Source organism: Trachurus japonicus, chromosome 24 (assembly GCF_045865225.1).
Source record: "Trachurus japonicus isolate A0001 chromosome 24, Traja_1.0".
NCBI classification, from domain to species: domain Eukaryota; kingdom Metazoa; phylum Chordata; class Actinopteri; order Carangiformes; family Carangidae; genus Trachurus; species Trachurus japonicus.
In genome coordinates, this window is record NC_140930.1 from 3,447,497 (window position 1) to 3,468,432 (window position 20,936).

A 20,936-nucleotide genomic window follows, 5' to 3' on the forward strand; every position below is an offset into this window, starting at 1 on the left:
TATGTTATGTTTTTGTAAATTGAAATTCTTTGAACTTTTGGCTCCACTCATGGAAAAAAACAACATAATACAAAATATCAGATTACTTAATTAAATTGTGTTAATAATAATAATAATATTATTATTATTATATAAAACAAGATTAAAATGTAAAAACTAAAACAAAGACTTTGTGTGAAGCTGAAGGTGAAGTTTGGTGCAGGAAACAGCCAGTCAGATTCTGTGGTTTTGTACCAATCAATGAAGTTTAACTCTCGGAGAAACTCGTCCAGTTCAGAGACTTAGGCTCCGCCCACCGGCTGCGAGTGTGAGTGTGTGTGTGTGTGTGTGTCTGACTGTGTGTGTGTGTGTGTGGTATCACTGGGAGCTCCGGGGCAGTTACCTGGTGCTGTTGCCCCCGGTTATCCCTGCGGTCGTTCCAGTCGTCTCTCCGCTGGTCGTTGTAGCGCTGCTGGTATCCACCGCCGCTTCCACCGCTGCTTCCACCGCTGCCGCCGCCGCCGCCACGGTTCATGTTCTGCTGGTACGCCGACGGCTGCGACTGCATGGCCCGGTCCCAGCCGTGGCCCCCCCTCCCCCCACCTCCTCCACCCCCACCTCCTCCTCCTCCTGCTCCGTACTGCTGCTGCTGCTGCTGCCTGGAGACAAACACAGGAACGAGAAGTGGAGGCTGAGACGTGAAGACCGACTCTGTTCATGTTGTCGATACAGTTCATCAGATGATTATGCTGCTGTTTTTATCATTATTTTATTTTTTTTTATCTTCTTAGGTCTGTCAGGTGACCACACAGTGAAGGCAGAGAAACTAAACAGGTGGAAACTCCTTCACCTCTTTATTAAACCTACAACAAGCTGAGGCTTTTATTCTGAAAGGTTCATTGGACAGTGACAAACACAGTTTATAAGTTCACACACTCACTCACTCTGGCGCTTTATGTTCATTAAATAAAGACTAGGTCTAAATTTTACTAGGTATAAATGTTAAAATTTCTCATTTTTGGAGTCAATAAACTTTATATTAATCTTCAGATTAAACAATAAGTCAACTGACAAAACAAAAAAGCAAAAATCTAATGATCTCATCAATCCTAAATAATGATCGATTAATTGTCTTTTACTAAAATAAAACCTCCAATAAATAATTCCCTGGATTTTCTCTGGATTTTCTTCTTCTGCAATTTACTGTTATTATTTATTATTGACTAGGTTTTGTATCAATGATTTGTCAAGATTATTTTGAATTTTTTTATCTTATTTTGTTTGATAAACTGCCAGAAACTCAAATATATTGATCAAAAAACCTGATAGAAAATTATTTTATGAACAATTAACTGAAATGAATAATTGATCATGAATTAATGATCAGTATCAAACCCTTAAAGTTTCTTTTTTAATGTTTGACTGAAGATTTGTCTGGCTTCTTAAACTTTTACATTATATTTTATGTGACTGGAGAAATCCTGAGGTTTATTGTTTTATTAGTAATTAATGATCAATAATAAAATATAACCGCGTGTATGTCGTCGTCACTTTCAGGTCTTATTCACATCACAGACTCGGGGCCTTGATCCTTTAAAGCTGCAGTGAAGTGACCTCTCTAAACCTTCCCATCGACGCCGTTTGCTGAGGGATCGAGCTCTCGAGAGCAGAAAACGTTGAAAGTATGAAAACGGATGAAACGTGTGCACATATGGCGGGGTCGGTCGGTCGGTCGATCGATTCCCGCCGCAGCAGCTCGCCGCTGTCCAACGTCCACATGGGACAATGTGTCAATCCAGCAGCCGTAGATATTAAAAAGTCTCTTTTTTTAGTGACAATAGGACGGCGAGGAGCGGAGCGAGCCCCCCATCCCTCATTACTGAACCATGTCACACTCGGGGCCAGAGCTGGACTTACTCCGTAATCCCCCCCCCCGCCCCCCCAACTCCTCCAAGTTGCTGCTGCATTTCCATTTGGTCCCGATTCCTGAGGAGCCGCGATACTATAAAAGAAACTGTTTTCAGTTCCTCGCTAATAACTACTGACCTGAGGTGACACGCAGCCACAATGGGCCTGAGAAGTTGAAACCACCAGAGTGGAGAGAACTGATTAGAGGCCGCGCACAGAGAGAGAATCAATAGCCGGTCTGTTGCCGACGGAGACGACCACGACCACGCAGCCTCAGCCTCCTCCGACGGCATTAGTGATGCCTCATTAAGTTGCACAAACCTCCTCGAGAGAAATTTGTTTTAGAAGAAGAGCCACGGGGAGAAGAGAGAGAGAAAAAAAATCTGAATTCAGGATGGACGACGTGACGACGACGACCGTGGAAGCAAAAGACCCTCGACGGAGAGAGAGAGGCTGTTTGAAAAGGCTGGAAATATGTGTGTGTGTGTGTGTGTGTGAGGAGTAAAGAGCCAGGCCTTGATGTGTTTAACTCTACCTAGTGTTAAAGAGACCCCGAGGAGTTTGTATTTGGCCATAAAAGAGAGTCTCATATTAACGTGGATGAATCGACTTCGATAAACGATACACTGCAAAAACTGAAAATCTTTCCAAGAATATTTCCAAGTCTTATTTCTTGTCAAAATGTCTCATTTCTAGTCAAAACTAATCTCTTTCTACTTAAAATAAGACTCATCACCTTAAAAATGAACTTGTTTTTAGATCATTTTCATTTGTTTCAAATAAATTTTCACTTGAAATAAGTAGAAAAATCTGCCAGTGAAAGCAAGTTTTATGTGCTTGTAATAAGAAAGAAAAACTTGCTCCACTATCAGATTTTTCTACTTATTCCAAGTGAAAATCTGCTTGAAAGAAGTAAAAAGTGTCTAAAAACAAGCTGCTTTTAATGTGATGAGTCTTATTTTAAGTAGAATGAGATTTGTTTTGAAATAAGAAATGACATTTTGACTATAAATAAGACAAATATTCTTGGTAAGATTGAGTTTTTGCAGTGTATCGTTTTGTCTTTACAATTATTTTGATATTATTGATATTATTATTATTTAGTGGTCGACTCCCGCAGCATTTCCTAGTTCCGGTTTCCCGGCGGGTCATGGGAACAACGCCGCCGGATCGCTAGTTGGCATCGTTTTTGGTCGGAACGACGGCGGTATCTGATCGTCTTCAAACCTCCGACTTTCATTCTTGATTAATGAAAACATTCTCAGCAAATGTTTTCGCTTTCCAAGAATTTCACCGTGCGCACGGAGGCTCATGGGAAATGTAGTGTGAAAACACTTCGCTTTCCAAAACGTAGTTTCTCAACTTTGATGTATGAATTCTGCAAGAGCATCCTATTTTACTGTCTGTTTTGCTTACTTAAAGGGACAACAAGGAGTTTCTCCAGCGGCAGAACGAAAAATTCTGCGACAATAAAAAAGTCTCACGTTGATTTGGATGAATCTTCGCTACCTACACTTGTTAATGGTCCCATTTTAGATAAATCTATGGTTTTGTCTCTGTGGTTATTTTGTTATTATTAGTGGTGGTGGAAATGCTGGGCGAGCCGACCAGCGTTTCTTTACTTTCGGTTTCGTGGCGAGTCATGAGAATAACGCCGCCGAATCTCCGTTTATGGTGGGAACTACGACGGTATGTGATCGTCTTCCAACCTCTGACTTTAATTCTTGATGAATGAAAACATGAGTCTGTCTTGCGCCGGTCAAAGAATTTCACCGTGCACGCGGAGGCTCATAAAGGTAGTGGAAAACACTTCACTTTCCAAAACTCCTCGTTGTCCCTTTAAAGAGACCCCGAGGAGTTTGCTTTTGGTTATAAAAGAGTCTCACATTATTTTGATATTATTATTATTTAGTGGTCGACTCGCCCAGCATTTCCTAGTTTCGGTTTCCCGGCGGGTCATGGGAAAAACGCCGCCGCTAGTTGGCATCGTTTATGGTCGGAACTACGACGGTATGTGATCGTCTTCAACCTCCAACTTTAGTTCATGTGCAAATGTTTTCGCTTTCCAAGAATTTCACCGTGCGCGTGTAAGGCTCATGGGAAATGTAGTGTGAAAACGCTTCGCTTTCCGAAACTCCGCGTAGTTTCTCATGAACTGTGATGTATGAATTCTGCAAGAGCATCCTATTTTACCGTCTGTTTTGCTTACTTACTTAATTATGTTTCAAATTTGTCTCTGTATTATATGCAAAGTAGCCTAATGATCTTGTCTCTAACACCATGATTGATTGTAAATGTAACAGTTGCAAGGGGGTAGGTTCCTCACAAGCCTTGGCTTCTTACCTATCCTTTTCGTATGCATGTCTGTCATTCATACGATATAAAACAATCATTCATCATTCATAGTCCCTTTAAAGGAAACAACTACAAGCAGAGGGAGGTTTGAGGTGAACGTCTCTCATGTTTCCTCCAGTAAAGAGGCCGGTGGAGTGGACTCACCTTGGATACTGGGGCTGATGGAAGGACGGTGGTGCTCCCAGTAAACTGTTCTGCCTGGAATCTGCAAAAAGAAAAGAGAAAAAAGACGACTCGTTGAGAAGGAGTGAGAAGTTTCTAACCCTAAAGGCCTCGAACTTTAAGACATGGTTCAGTTTAAACACTCAAAACACCACCACCAACAACAATAACTACTAAAACAATGTTCACAGCATCCGAGTCGACTTCTCTGAGTTAAACTGGAGGAAATCTGTCAACACGACAAAAACGAAGACGCTCATTAACCTCGTTCCCGTCGTCTTTAACCTCTCAAGACAGAAAAATAAACACCAAGTTTTTCATTTTAGTCATGGATACAGAAGGAATCATGATAAAATTAAGTTCTTTCAGACGTGGACTCACACCGGGCTGAGGAGGAGGAGGAGGAGGAGGAGAGGAGAGGGGGAGGAGAGAGAGCAGGAGCTCCACATTTGCATTTTTTGTTCAGAAAATGAAATAAGCATTCAGCCGGCAGCATTGTGGACACCTCAAGTACCGTGGTTCCATCGCTGCGAGCTCTTCACAAAGACACACTTAAAAAAAAAAAAAAGAAAGAAAAAAAAAAAAAGGAGAGGGAGCGAACGGCTTCTTCCAGATTCACTGTTGCCAAGGCGATGACCAGCTGCGAGCTGCGGACTTGTTTGTTTATAGGGGCAGGACACAGGCTGAGTGGGTGAAGGGTGCCGCGGTGGCCCCGTGTTTACAAACCCAGCTACGAGTCGCTGCAAAGATCTGAGTTCAACCGACTCAACGTTCATGAGATCGGAAACAAATATCAGTTATTTCACTTATTTTACACCCGAGGATAAAAGAACAAGCTGATCGATCGATTAACTCATTGATTATGTTGCCTGTTTAGTTTAATCTCGATTCTTCTACTTGATATAATAACGTGTATTGAAACTATTTATCATTGATTTGTGTTCTCAAATATGACTTTTTACAGCGTTTTCTTCATCAAAATTCCAGTATTGATCTGGTTTTATTTGGCTAAAGATGATCAGTTTACCATTTTTTTTTAATGGTGATCAATACTTCTTGATATTGATGCTTTAAATAGATGATTTAATGTTTCCAATTGTTGAGTAAACAGAAAAATGTAGCTGTTCAACAACAAATGCTACTAAAAAAAGCTAACCATAATGACAGAAGTTAACAATTAAATTAGATAAATAACCACCACTTGTAACATGTTATTATTCAATAAATAACCAAAATGATGCAGCTATACAACAAATCAAACATGAAATAAGTTTAACATCTCTGAAATAAACACCAACGCTCTCTACTGAACAAACGCTGTAGAAGCGACGCATCTCTGTTCTCTAACGTCTCGTTTTTTGTCTGACGTTTATGTCATGAACTAAATATCTGGATTCAGATGGAAGTTAGTTTGTTAAATGTGTTTGTCTCGTAGGAAATTTGTCTTGGACATAGATGCAAACTGCTACATATATACGTACAATGGTGCATGGACAGGACACAGGCCTGAAATCAAGTACTTTAACATTGTTTTGAAAAGTAATGCACAGATAAAGATATTTTTAAACGAAGCTATTTTAGTTCAAAGATACATTTTTCATTCATTCATCAATTTTGACTTTGAATTTAACTGTAAAAACTTAAACGTTACTTTAACTTCTCACTTAGCGCCACCATCAGGTTGGAGGTCAAAACTCAGTCCAATACTTTATGATCAAATACATGACCAACTAATTTATCCGTTATTTGCACACTTCAGTTTTTGTTGCTGGACCATTTGACATTTGGCACTATTTATTTTGTTAGAATTGTGTTTTTTTGTTTGTTTAAGCGTATTCTTTCCATTTTCTCGTTTATCATATGGCGCTGCAACTGAAACCAAAATTTCCTAAAGGGATTTTCCCAAGGGATCAATAAAGTTTTTATCTATCAATCTAATGACTTTCCCATGAGCCTCTGCTGTACAGATGCTAGCATGCTAACACACTAAACTGCTATCATAAACATAATACATACAGTAGCTGCTCAACAGTAGCACGTTAACGTTTCTGAGGCCTTGTAACCTTGTTTTTCCTCTTGTTGTTGAGCTCTATAGTGTTGAAGGCCGATACATTATTGGATTAAAAGCGTAAACACAATGTTTGTATTGATAATGTGTAGATGCCTCCAGAGGATCATTAACATAATGGTTATAAAAAAGGCGATGACCCATGAATAAAAACACTGAACCTGCTTTTGTTTCCACACTACACACAACTGACAAACAATGATCCAACGGATAATAGGAAATGTCATATTTATGAAAATCTATGGACACTGGTAGAAAACTGTTTTTGTTTTTAAAGTATTTTTGGATGCTATGAAAATAACTGAGATGGAGGAAAATGAAATAATTTGTAGTGAGGCAGGAAACTCTGCTGACCACGGCTAAAAACTAGTAAAAACACACCATTAGCAGCCAGCAGGCAGACTGCTGGCGGCGCATTATCATTTTGTTTTTGTCATTCAGTTTTCATGTTTGATTATCTCCTCGGCCAACAAACTTTAAGTGGACCACCCAGTCGGGCTCCAATTATAACTCCACAACGTTTCTGGTCTTCTTTTCCTCGTCGCCGGCGATGGATGACTCAAAAGAGAGAATTACAAGTGGACACCTGTCAATCTCCTTAATTAACAATGATCTGAAAGTGTATAGACCTCCAGTCTGCGCCGCACAAAAGCCAACAAAGGATTACGCTTTAAATCCTTAAAACTCGCTGTGTCCACTGTATTAACGCCGGGATTACAACCGAGCTAAACAACTAAACGTCTCTCTCCACCTCTTTTCAATTAGTTCAGCGACTATTTGACTCAGCTCCTGTCCAGCGGCTGCAGGTCTGAAGAACAGATGTAGGACAGTAACTCCTCTGTGTGACGGACACAAAAGACGACCGACACAGTCTCAGAACTTCATCGGATTCTTCCTCAATTATCCAATTTATCTTCTTTCTTTTATTAGAAAAGATTAAACCCTTTTCAACCAAGAGAGTTGAGCTAAAATCTGGTTAAAAATATGCATAAAGAATCATTAGTGTTTAACTGTTTATGCAACACTTTCAGAAATTTGCTAAAATGAATTTCCTTCGGGATAAGTAAAGTATCTATCTATCTATCTATCTATCTATCTATCTATCTATCTATCTATCTATCTATCTATCTATCTATCTATCTATCTATCTATCTAAATTCTGGTAAAAACCACTATCTATCTATCTATCTATCTATCTACTGGTAAAAACCACTATCTATGTATCTATCTAAATTCTGGTAAAAACCACTATCTATCTATCTATCTATCTATCTATCTATCTATCTATCTATCTATCTATCTATCTATCTATCTATCTATCTATCTATCTATCTATCTATCTATCTATCTATCCTACCTACCTACCTACCTATCTTCTGGTAAAAACCATGAAAAGTCCAATCAAATAACAGAATCCAAAGCTGTTTTGGTTTGGTAAACAGTTTTGCAGCATCAAAGTTAATTAAACTTTTGACATCAGAGAAAAGTTTTGTGGTGAATCCATGTAGAAGTTGAGCTGAGCAGCAGCCGTTGTTATTGTGTCCGGTCTGAAGTGGTCGGGGGAGTTTGGAGGCATCAACTGTTACTTTTCGCTGCCCCCAGTTAAGTTAAAACTCGGTGTCACCGGGTGTAAAAGACAATAATGGCCACCAGCAGAGACTCCACCCGGCCGGTTATTAAACACCAGCTGGTTCGGCCCGAGGCGCACAAAGCCCCGCGTTGGTTTCAGAGGCGGCCGTGTTGACACATCACGGCAGGAGGTAGCCGCGCCGTCAAAGGGGGAAGTTAACTTTGGTTTCAACCCTCTTCAGAGTGCATCACACACCCCATCAAATGGGATCCTCCCGGATGCTTTTATCAGAGGGGGCCACTGTGTCCAGCGGAGCCACTCGACAGTCTCATTACTGGGCCGTGTGGTCTCCCACAACGCTAATCAGCAACCAGCAGCAACTAGCCACCACCACAACGACCAACCCCCCCTCCTTTCCTCCATCCCACCCAAAAAAAAACACATGACAAAAGCCCAGAGCAGCAAAGCCTGCAGTGATTACTGGCCGAGCAGAGGATTGGCCCTGAGAAAGTGTTATCTGGACAAAAGCAAGCCGGTGGCCTCCTGCTGCAGAATAAGACCTACTTGTCCGGCTAATCACATTCCTGACTCGCCAATATTAGAGTTGGTTCCAACGTTTTTAGTCCAGTTTTTGTCATTGATCTCACAAAGACTTGGCTGGCAAATCAGAAAAAATGCCCTCAGTCGCTGGTGCTTTTATAACAAGACTGGGTATAAACCAAGGAAAGAAAGAAAAAGTAATATCAATGATAAATCCAGAGGAAAACTTTCTGTCGTTATGTGATTGGACACAACAGAACAACAAGTTTAAAGCTCATTTGACGAGACAGAGGTAAACCATCTGACTGTCCAGCAAAACTCAACCATGTGAGCTGAAACAATATTTAAATCATCTTAACCGACTGTAAAAATCTACTCAAGACTGTTTCGTAGTCAAAAAAACTTGAGATGCTAGCAACCAGAAACGAGGTAGTAGCCTACACGTCCTCTGGCACGTCAGGACGTCGATAAAGGCCTTGTCGAGTAGGGATGGGCATTTCAAGCAAAAGCACTATTCGATAATCACCGGGGACTAATGCTGCTCTCTCTTGTCCGTCATTTGAAATGAGAAGTGTCACCGAAGGATCGATACCGCCAGTCGGTCGCTTTAAATCACAGAATGAAAAACAGCCGTCCGTCATTTAAAAATGAAATCACGGACTGGAATGAGAATCGGTACCGGAGAATATTGTCACGATACCGCTTCTCTTCACACCGTTCAATGAAGTCCTCGTCGTGGAATGACATCAACATCAATATTCTCCGGTGCCGCTGCTCATCACAGTCCGCACCTTGCAGAGTTTGCACTGTACCTCAGTTTCACTTGTTTTTTATTTGACAGTTTCACACAGAAACATGGAGAAACTCCTACAGCCACCGGAAAGTTCTATGGGGAAATGTACATTTTTCCAGACAAGACAATAGTCTCAAACTATTAATTGAACGACTATTCGAAAATCCTACCCCCTAAACCCTATCGTCAAGAAATAAAAGGTTTCGGAAACAACTGAAACACTAATAGGCTTTTAATTTGAAACTGTTAAGGGAAGCGTCAAGTTGGTATTGATGCATTATACTTTACAAAAGTGGATCATACCATAGCATCGAACCAGAATACCACTAAGACCAGAACTGTCCATAAAGAGGAATCCTTTATCCAGTCCATATTTAAGGAAATATGGTCAACGAAAACTGATCTATATCAAATGATTTTGATAAACAATCGTTAATCTGTGAAGTTAAACGGTCTGCTGACCATCGGTGTAACTTCATCACTCAGTCAGTCAGTTATGGACGTTTGTGGCCGCAGCATTGACTCGCGTTGGATGATTTCAGAAGTTCAGAGGACAAAATCTTATTTGACACAGTCCACCCTGTCATTGCTGAACGGGAGGAGGAAAAAAAGTCAAAGGTTTTAAACTTTAAACGGTCAAACAAATCAGCAGGCATCAGATATAACATAACTGCTACCTTCAGCGGCGACACGTCTCTGTAGCAGGTACTTCAGCTGATAAAATAAAAATCATCCTCAGTCACCAGAATCGGGCCGAGGATCACAGCTGAGCCACGCTGAAGATTCGCAATGATTCCCAATTATTAAAAATACCAATTTCCCCATGAACGGTAGGGGGAAAAAAAAGAAAAACAATGTCCTGGACTGCTAATTGGCAAGTTTAACATTAAGAACGAGCGGCAGAGGCCAGGGGAGGTGCCGCCGCAATCTGGAGGAGCCAAAAACCCCCATTTGCATCAAGTGCCACCACAATAGCCACAACTCCCCCGCACGCTATCAGTGGGCAGCGGAGATTATTCATCTACTTGCAAATTGGCACATCAAAGTCAAACTGGAGAAGAGCTGGCAGAGGAGCGCGGGGCCGAGGCCAGGGCCGAGCACCGACCGTGATTAGGAGCCGGGGAACAGATTCTGCCTCCATATGTGACGAGGCGTTGAAGCGTCCCTCATGTGACGAACAGAAGGAACTTTTTAATCATGTCACAGTTATCTAAAGAGGGAGATCCTCCTCGGGGATGAATTTCCCTGCTTTTCCTCCCCCCAATAGGACTTAAGAAACAGAGAGTTGTTTTAGATTAGATTATTTAAAAAGGGGAAATAAAGTGGCAAATTAATTGATGCTAATCGTTGTGTGTGTTTACAGGATGTTCATGATAAACAAACAGGGCAGATCTGGCTCAAAGACGCTTTGGCAGGAAGCTGCAGCGCTGCTGAGCCAGAAGAGGAGCGCCGGGCGTATTGGTTTTGCTGTGTATTATTGTTTCTGTAGTGTTATGTATTGACGTCTCTCATTTAGTGTCGTTTCCCACATGCATATGTTGCATTTCTATGGATGTCGCAAATGTTTGTGTCCCCTGTGTCCTTGTTTTATGCATTTTATGTCCTTATTTTGTGTATTTTCCTTATTTTGAGTATTTTAATGGCCTGAGGTCCTTTTAACATCATGAAATGTTAATTCATGTGCACTGTCCTCTAAATAAATAAATAAATAAGCTGATGTTGGGTTTATTATTGGTTTTCCTACTTATCCTGCAATAGATATCTGCGAATGATAGTGTTTTTGTGTTTAGGACCCTTTAATGTTTGGTATCTACCAAATTCAGAGTCTGATCTGAAACTTTCCTTCATCTAAACGCTGATTAAATATGTAGTTAACGCTTTCAAAAACACCTCCAGGACACTGAATGTGGCACATCAGAGCTCCTTAATCCAGATACTGAAGGTCCTGGTTTTATTTGTTAAACCAATGCTCTGTGGACCGAGGTGAACCAACCACAGTAGATTTGGCTCTGCACGTCTTAGTCTTGTCCAAGTTTGTTAGAGATACTACAGAGTCTTTGTTTGGTGTATGTCCATATATATTTAGTTTAAAAAATTCCTCAGTAGTTTGTCATTGAGCATTGAATATCTCTCTCCATTTGCATTCACCGTTTTCTTTCTTTTGTCCAAACTTTAATCCAAACTTAATCTATATTTTATATCGTTTTCATACTGTGCCTTTACTGTATTTCATGCTTCTTTTACCACTGTAAAGCACAATGAATGACCTGTGTGTGTGATAATGTGCTGCATTCAGTATATTGGCCTCCACTTGCCTTTTTGTTGCGTAGCTACGTCCATATGTTTCTATGACTGTGAAATATCACAGCCGAGTTAATGAACAGCTGTGGCTTCTATGAAAATCTAATTTCACCATACATTCTGTTGTGTGTGTTCAACAAAGAGGAAACACCACCGACCGGGCTGAAGAGGAATCTGAAGAATTTGCTGAAAGACGCGAATCACAAATCAAACTTTGCCGTTTCTCAGTCTTTGATTAAAAGAAGCAAAAAAAAATACTTAGAATAACTCTCAGGAACACGTTAACCTCTCCTTTCACTGCATTCACATACTTTACCTGACATTTCATCACATTCTCGTAGAGAGAAAGAAAATGTGAACCAAAAGAGAAAGTTTCAGCTCAGTTGGAGAGGACGGATTTCTAGTAGCTCCAACAATAAAAGGCGGTTTTACCACATTGTCCAGGACAAGGCTGCAGCTGCAAACCCAACAATTCACCGTCTCTTAACTTCCTCCGTGGCCTTGGAAGCAGTTTGAGTGAGTCCACTTTAAGTTTTGACTTAACTTTCACTTCCAAGTTTGATCGAAATGTGAGAACTGGTGTTAAACATCTGGATGAGATTGTTTCAGCTTGGACTTTAGCTTTTCATGAAGTATGACTTTGGTCTAGAGGTTGCACAGATGAGTCGACTTTACTGCTCCACAATGAGGTTTCGAGCAGGACGTCGACCAGTCGCTGAGTGTGTGAGTGGCTGAATGAAACTAATGCGTCACCCTAACTGATTTAAATTGTCTTCTATTGCTGAATGAGGCCTTGGTAAACTCGGCTATTAATGTTACTCTAGCTGAGGACGTGGATGATGGTGAGGGAGAGCCAGTAGTGGTGTAATGGATCAGTGTTGATGAAAAAAAAAGAGTAGTGCGTGTAGTGTGGTAACACTAGCACACCGCTTTTCATTGAAGAAAAAAACAAAACACTAGCGCACCACCACAGTCAAATAAGCAGGCAATTAAACAACAAAAAACACTCAGTTCGTATAGGCAGCTTTGGGTTAGTGACTGTGATGGTGACGAGGCCTGTGTGTCGTTTTCCTCCCTAATTGTTTAACGGACAGTAGCGACAGTATTTTCTTTTGCACTTTTATATAGGAGTGTATGTTACCCCCCCCAAAAACTGATTTACAGCTCTGGAAAGAGTCATAAAGACTGCAGAAAAGATTATAGGGACTGAACTTCCATCCATGAACTGCATCTACACACTGCGCTGTCAAAAGCGAGCAGAGAGGATCATCAAAGCCACACAACATCCAGCTCACTCCCTGCTCAAACATAAACATTGCACAAACAACTTCAGACACAAACGACCAGAGAGCATCATCACACACAGATCACGCTTTTTCAATAGCAAACACAAAATAACCCGGGCACATGGCAATATAACACGCACCTATCTCAGTAGCACTTTGCACTTTTTAAACCTATTTTATCTTTACACTTTATTTATATAAAGATATAGATTTCTGGTCCTTTTAGAGATTTTTGTCTTTGTCTTTGTCCTTTTTAATCCCAGGTTCGAGCCTTTTTAACCCATTTAGGCCTAAAACGCCTGGAAAAAATGCCTGTAAAACCTATGGACGATTTTAAAATAACCCCCTAAAACCTGAAGTTTTTCTGGAAATTCAACATAAGTGTCAACGCCTACTAAATAATTGATTTCTCAGGCTCTGTAGCAGATAGAAATGAAATTCAAAAAGTATTTGAGAGCTTATACCTGTGGCTTTCATGAGAAGTTGAGTTTATTTGTCCAAACCTTCAATAAAGTTTTTTAAAAAATCAACAAACTCAGCAAATTGAGAAAAAAAGGCTTTTTCGCCTTTATTGAACAGGAGAGTTGACAGGAAATGGCAGTGAGAACCATAGCCTCAACACATGGGGCTAAACACTGCCCCAAGCAGCACTATTTTCAATCAAAATGTAAAAAAATAAAGTGTCAGTACAAGAGTAAGTGCCTGGGATTGGGCAGTGAGGTAGTTCAGGAACCAGCACATTTTCCAGAGCTTGTCATCTCTGTTCACATCTGCTGCCTGGTTGTTCTGGAGGTGTAGATACCTGAAAAAATATAGACACAGGTAAGCTACCTTGGATGAAAGCATAATATAAAACATAATATTCATATAAAACATAATATTTATATATTCATATAAAACATAATATTCATAATTCTCATGTGTTGTGACTATGTGACATGTAGGCTACTGTCTATATTGTAAATTACATTGGACTGTAAGCTACTGTTTACAGTTGAATAAAAATCCTATGCATAATAGGCCTACCATCTATATTGAAATTACATTGGACTGTAAGATAACGTTACTGTTTATACTAGTACTGTATGTGATGATGACTGAATAAAAATCCTATGCATAATACGAATACATGCCCATTAGCAAGATGTAAACATGATACAACATAGGAAGAAAGACATACGGTAGCTCTCATTAGCCTACTGTAATAATAATAAACAATAATAAATACCTCCATCGGTGATCGGTGTTGCATCTGCAGGTGACTTTCGCCCCTGGGGTGCGGTTGAATCGCCTTCGAGGATTACGTTAGGGTGGTAATTATTCGTCCTACTCGGTTTCAAAGCCTACAAAATCATCGTCCTCATCTTCGTCGTCTAAAAACATATTCTTCGTCCATAAATACCGGTCAATTGGTTCCAAGGGTTCAAAGTCCGGATCAGCAATAAAACTGAGTGAATAGTTTTCATCAAGATCGCTTTTTTCACTCACTTCGGAGCTCCCTCTGTCTTCCGCCATGATTTCAAAGTTTTTTTTTTTTTTTTTTAAAGTCCCATGTGGCATTGCGACGCTCCTACGTGTATTCTGATGCATTTCATTGGCCAAGAGACCGGAAATAGGTGGAAAAAACAACAAAGACTACAAAATGACGTATCCGCTTTCCCGGTTTGAAAGGTAGAATGACGCAACAGCGCCCCCGGTTTTAATGGTAGAAATGCGGTAATGCTGTCCCGGTCTAAATGGGTTAAAGTGTTCTTCGTTGTATCTTGTATGTCCTTGTGTTTCTCCATCTGACTTGGAACAACCGCACAAAAGTTCCTGTGTGTGTATGCATAAATGACAAATCAAGTTTTTGACCTTTGACCTTGTTGTTTATAAACCTGCTGTTCTGTGTACTGATTTCTGTGCATGAGCTGTCTGTCAGTGGATACAGATCGTTGCAAAGCCGGGACACCGGGTCGGAGGCTCTAGGCTCTAAGGTGGAAGGCCGAGAGCTTCCATTCTCCCTGGAACTAGTTACTAGTCATTGATTTAACCAGAACTAGGACTCTGGAGCTGGAGCTAAAGAGTTCCTCTTTAATATACTGTAGCTTTTAAATCTATTGCATCTCATCATCAGCTTTCTCACTCCTTAGTCCTTTTATCGTCACCTCATCACCTTTATGAGTCTGAAGCATCTTGTATGAAAAGCACCGAATAAATAAAGTTTGATACAGTCCTACAGTAACGACTCTGAGCTTATTTAACCGTTGTTGTGTTTATCTATCTGTCGTCACATCCGCTTTGTTTTTATGTCTTGCGTCGGGTCTGGACTGATGTGTTCTCATCAGACTGAGTCATAACGAACCCAGACGGTCTGAGGACTCTTCACCTCGCCGGTCACAATCACCGCTGATTCACGGCCAAAAATACACACACACACACACACACACACACACACACACACAGGGCCGAATGCAGCACCATTATCTGAGGCGCAAACACTGCACACATACATCCATCCTCATCAACCACTCTCTCAGTGTTTGTGTGTGTGTGTGTCTTACGTTGGAAAGGCTGATGGCCACCGCCGCCGCCTCCACCTCCACCGCCGCGGTGTGAGCGGTAGTTTCCTTGCTGGTAGCTGTTGGGTGGTGGAGCGTTGCTGTACTGTCCTCCACCCTGGTTCCTGTTCACACTGTGACTGAAGGAGCAGAAGATGAAGAAGGAGAAGAAGGAGAAGGAGAGGATGTTAAATTCACACTTTCATCATCTGTGTTCAGAGCTTTACACATCATCTCTTTACACTTCAGTAGAAAAATAGAAAAGCTACTGAATCTGTATGAATTCACCAACAGTGGAGCTTTTTTTCATCTTCTTATAAAGATTACAAGGACATAAAATCAACGGCTGATCGAAAAAACTCAGGCTGTTTGGAGCCGCTGCTTCAGGTAGAGAGACTTGAAATATAAAATACCAAAAGCCAGGTGAGTCTGTTTGAGGAGCAACATCTGCTGATTTAAAGACATAAGCTACAGTAGCAGATCAAGAAGAGGAAAGAGTCCAGATGAGTCCACACACATACATTATGGTTCTTGTTGAAATATGAAGAGTTCATTTTAAAAAGCAGATAGCTCATTTATTTACACCCAAAATGGCTTTGACCGAGGGAAATAGAGGAGGTATCTAAAAACATAAAGCTTTATTGCTCTAAGTAGCGACAACAGCGCTATGCAAAGAAGAAATCACAAGCCTCAGCTCTTTATTTTTCTCAGAAAATGGCGTTTATCTGCTTTTTCAAATGAAATCTTCATATAAAGACCATAATAACTTATTTAAAAGCCAAGAGATGTATAGTGTAGAATAAAAAACATCAAATTCAAAATAATCTAATCACATAAAATATAGCTAAAATATAATATTTAAATTAAAATATGTATATATTTATATCTTCTATACTGCTTTGCATGTTTTATTATCAATGGTTTACTGATTCATTTTCTATTTATAATCTATTCAGCAATAACCCTGATTCTGAGGTTGCCAGTAGCTGTCAATCAAATCTGATCAAACCACACCCACACAATCCTAGTAGTGAGTTTCTTTTGGAATCAGAAAATCTTAATAAATAATCTAACTAATAATGTCTTTTTTTGCTAATGTTCACACAAATAACACGTTATATATAAATACTTTTGGAAACCAGGTCTGACTGATGTTCTGCAGATTTCTAACAACAACAGGGTCAGATAATAAAACATGAACTGCTGTTGTTTCCCTGCAGCTGTAATCAGACTCTGATGATGATGATGATCTCTGATATCGAGTCCATTATTTGCCCTCAAACTCGACGTCATCTGATTTCAAAATCAAAGCAACAGAAAACAGAGAGAGAGAGAGAGAGAGAGAGAGAGAGAGAAAAACCCTGATAGTTAATTTCCTCCTGGTTTTCCAGTTCTCTCTCCGTCCTCGGAGCACCTGCCTGTTTGGCCCCATCAAAGCATAAAAAACTGCCTGATGATGAATCACTGAACTGACTTAGTTCAGCTGAAAGAAAGAAAGAAAGAAAAAAAAAACTGGAATACATGGTGTTCCTTCAAATCCCTGCATGATTAATTCCCAAACACGCCACAGTCGGGCCGAGCCAGATGTTCAATTATTCACATTTCCTTAATGATAATATCAATGTGTGGAGGAGAGAGCTTAGATCATAATCAAGGATGGCTGGTTAATGGGGAGGAGGAGGAGGAAGAGAAGGAGGGGGATATAAACATTTAAACACATTTTCTGTTTTTAAATACTGTACAGTACTCCTCCCTTTAGAGCTGCAGACTGAGTCAGTGCAGAATCAGCAGTCATTGTGGAAGAGGAAGAGGAGGAGGAGGAGGAGCGTTCAGGTGTTTATGAAGACATGACAAATAAAACTGTGATTTACACCATGTGACATTAAAAAAGCAGGATGATGGAGATGAGTTTAAAATGTAGAATTAATTCAAAATCTAATTTCTACAGAGATATTTTATTCTATAAATATTATAGAAAGTGAAGAATACCCATTATACAATAGAATAAAGGTAGATGTTTGTATTAAAGCTCCTTCATAATCAGGGATGCAAACGGGTCAGGACCAAAAAAGAGAGGAATTTCCCGGGGGGGGGGGGGGTTTCACCATTAACAAATGATTACATTACAATATCACGGAAAAGTCAACCCCAACCAAGTATTGAGTGCATATAGATGGACATAGTTTTGAGAAGGCCAACATCTCTATATTAAAATACTTTAAAAAAAATTCCTTTGCAATACTTCCATTTTGGAGAAACTGATTTTTAGGTCTTAGTTAGTCATAATTATTACTATTAAAATAAACTGAATAAATAAAGACATGGGATGTTTCATTCAGTGTGTAATGGACATATAGGCCTATATAATGTGTTAGTTTCACTTTAATTGAACACATTCTACATCGCGGAGGCGACGTCTTTAGAGCTTCCTTCACCTCTGAAACGGGGCAGAGCTCCGTGGAAACACCTGCCTGACACAGCAACGTAGAGAACCGTGCATGTCCGCGGCCACAGCTCCACGGGGGGAAAACGCCGTCGCACCGACTGCACGCGGATACGCGCCGCTTTAATGAGCGCGCATGTCGCGTCTACATGACGGTAGGCTGTTATCAGTGTAATCAGAGACCATGAATGAGTTCGCCTCAGTTTCACGTGATTGTCACTGTCAGCCTGTTAGAAAAACATTTTACTGACCCCAGCTGAGACACTGAGACACTGAGACGCTGAGACCCCCCCCCCTCCTCCCCTCAAAACAAAAACTCTTCGGATCTGAACGATTCACACAAGTCACCTAATTGGTCATGAAAAAAGCGAGTTTCGCTTTTCGGCGCGCTGTTTGCATCCCTGCATAATAAAGGTAGATGTTTGTATTAAAGCTCCTTCAGAATAAAGGTAGATGTTTGTATTAAAGCTCCTTCAAAATAAAGGTAGATGTTTGTATTAAAGCTCCTTCAAAATAAAGGTAGATGTTTGTATTAAAGCTCCTTCAAAATAAAGGTAGATGTTTGTGTTAAAGTTCCTTCAGAATAAAAGTAGATGTTTGTATTAAAGCTCCTTCAGAATAAAGGTAGATGTTTGTGTTAAAGCTCCTTCAGAATAAAAGTAGATGTTTGTATTAAAGCTCCTTCAGAATAAAGGTAGATGTTTGTATTAAAGCTCCTTCAAAATAAAGGTAGATGTTTGTGTTAAAGCTCCTTCAGAATAAAAGTAGATGTTTGTGTTAAAGCTCCTTCAGAGTAAAAGTAGATGTTTGTATTAAAGCTACTTCAAAATAAAGGTAGATGTTTGTGTCAAAGCTCCTTCAGAATAAAGGTAGATGTTTGTGTCAAAGCTCCTTCAGAATAAAGGTAGATGTTTGTGTTACAGCTCCTTCAGAATAAAGGTAGATGTTTGTGTTACAGCTCCTTCAGAATAAAGGTAGACGTTTGTGTTGAAGCTCCTTCAAAATAAAGGTAGATGTTTGTATTAAAGCTCCTTCAAAATAAAGGTAGATGTTTGTGTTAAAGTTCCTTCAGAATAAAAGTAGATGTTTGTATTAAAGCTCCTTCAGAATAAAGGTAGATGTTTGTGTTAAAGCTCCTTCAGAATAAAAGTAGATGTTTGTATTAAAGCTCCTTCAAAATAAAGGTAGATGTTTGTGTTAAAGCTCCTTCAGAATAAAAGTAGATGTTTGTGTTAAAGCTCCTTCAGAGTAAAAGTAGATGTTTGTATTAAAGCTACTTCAAAATAAAGGTAGATATTTGTGTCAAAGCTCCTTCAGAATAAAGGTACATGTTTGTGTTACAGCTCCTTCAGAATAAAGGTAGACGTTTGTGTTGAAGCTCCTTCAAAATAAAGGTAGATGTTTGTAGCTCCTTCAGAATAAAGGTAGATGTTTGTATTAAAGCTCCTTCAGAATAAAGGTAGATGTTTGTGTTAAAGCTCCTTCAAAATAAAGGTAGATGTTTGTGTTAAAGTTCCTTCAGAATAAAGGTGGATGTTTATATTAAAGCTCCTTCAGAATAAAGGTAGATGTTTGTATTAAAGCTCCTTCAAAATAAAGGTAGATGTTTGTGTTAAAGCTCCTTCAAAATAAAGTTAGAAGTTTGTGTTAAAGCTCCTTCAGAATAAAGGTAGATGTTTGTGTTAAAGCTCCTTCAGAATAAAGGTAGATGTTTCTATTAAAGCTCCATTCACAGACAGATTGTCATGTTATTTATTATATCATGTTGCGGTAAAAAAAAAGAAAAAAAGAAGGATCGTTGATTCGGTGGAAACCCGGCTTCACAGGCGGGGTTAGGGCACAGAGTAACTTGTGGTGCAACAGATCACAGCTGATCCGTGATCAGCACACAAGTGGTCCGCGGATCGATCAATTAAAGAAAAAAAAAAAGGTGTGTGTGTAGAGTGGGGACGCATACGCGCACCGTTGCAGCCGAATGAACGGGCAATTTAAAAAAAACTCTGCTTGTATATTTGAAGCTGCAGCTTTACTTTGTGCACAACAATAACTGCATGTTGTTTTATCAACATGTGTACTACTCTGAACGTCGCGACGCACCACGTTAATTTGCCTCATTAAAAACATTCGAACGTCAGTTTCCACCTTCGAATGTTCTCATTTTGACTAACATTCGAATTGTATTCGAATAGCGAAGTTCGTTCTGACAGCCCTAATAGTGAGTGCTGAAAGATCTACAAGTACATTCCAAAAAAACCCAAGTGTCTTTTAAAATAGTGGTTCCTAACCTTTGTTGGTCAGTTTTTTTTTTTTTTAATCTTTCAATTAGCCTACTAGACATTTCAGGTGTATTTAATTTTTTTTTAATATATATATATTCGGCCTTGCTTTTCACTCATTCCACCAAATACCGTATGTTGCTTTTTTTTTTGCAGTATCAGACCTGCTGATGGTTATTAGATAGTTATTAATTATGTGTAGTCGTCATGCTGGTCCCATCATACACAACGATGTGTGTTGTCAATGAACAAGCAGCTCTACAGAACCAGGATGTAAGAAGCTGCTGCATGTTTAAACATCAAACAGCATCTCCTTCATTCTCCTGGTAGTAATAGATTACATTTATATAGTGCTTTTCACCCAACACCCAAAGTGCTTTACAGCAACCATTATTCATTCATACCACATTCACACCAGTGATGGTAAACTAGGTGTAGCCACAGCTGCCAATGTGCACCAAACCACCACCATCATTCATACACATCCACATGAGGAAAGGTGGGTAAGGTGTCTTGCCCAAGGACACTACGACAGAGACTGGGACAGAGCGGGATTCGAACCGCCAACCCTCTGGTTACTGGACGACCCGCTCTACCGCCTAGCAGGCTGTTTAAAGCTGTACAGAAACGGCCGTTTGTCCTGTTTGTCGCGCCGAGTTGTCACGAGCTGCAACACGAGTTTACCTGAGTAAGGAAAACGAATTTGATTGGTCGT

General features: G+C 40.0%; 1 protein-coding gene across 2 annotated transcripts in view; it reads right to left on the reverse strand.

Moving 5' to 3' along the window:
- Positions 1 to 20,936, reverse strand: part of xrn2 (5'-3' exoribonuclease 2) — a 52,742-nt gene that overhangs the window by 1,929 nt on the left and 29,877 nt on the right. For both annotated transcript variants that reach the window (XM_085770459.1, XM_085770458.1), the window contains 3 exons: positions 15,506 to 15,642; positions 4,387 to 4,447; positions 383 to 638 (listed from right to left, as the gene is read on the reverse strand). In XM_085770459.1, the coding sequence (XP_085626585.1) occupies positions 383 to 638; positions 4,387 to 4,447; positions 15,506 to 15,642 (454 nt within the window). The remainder of the gene's footprint in view (positions 1 to 382; positions 639 to 4,386; positions 4,448 to 15,505; positions 15,643 to 20,936) is intronic.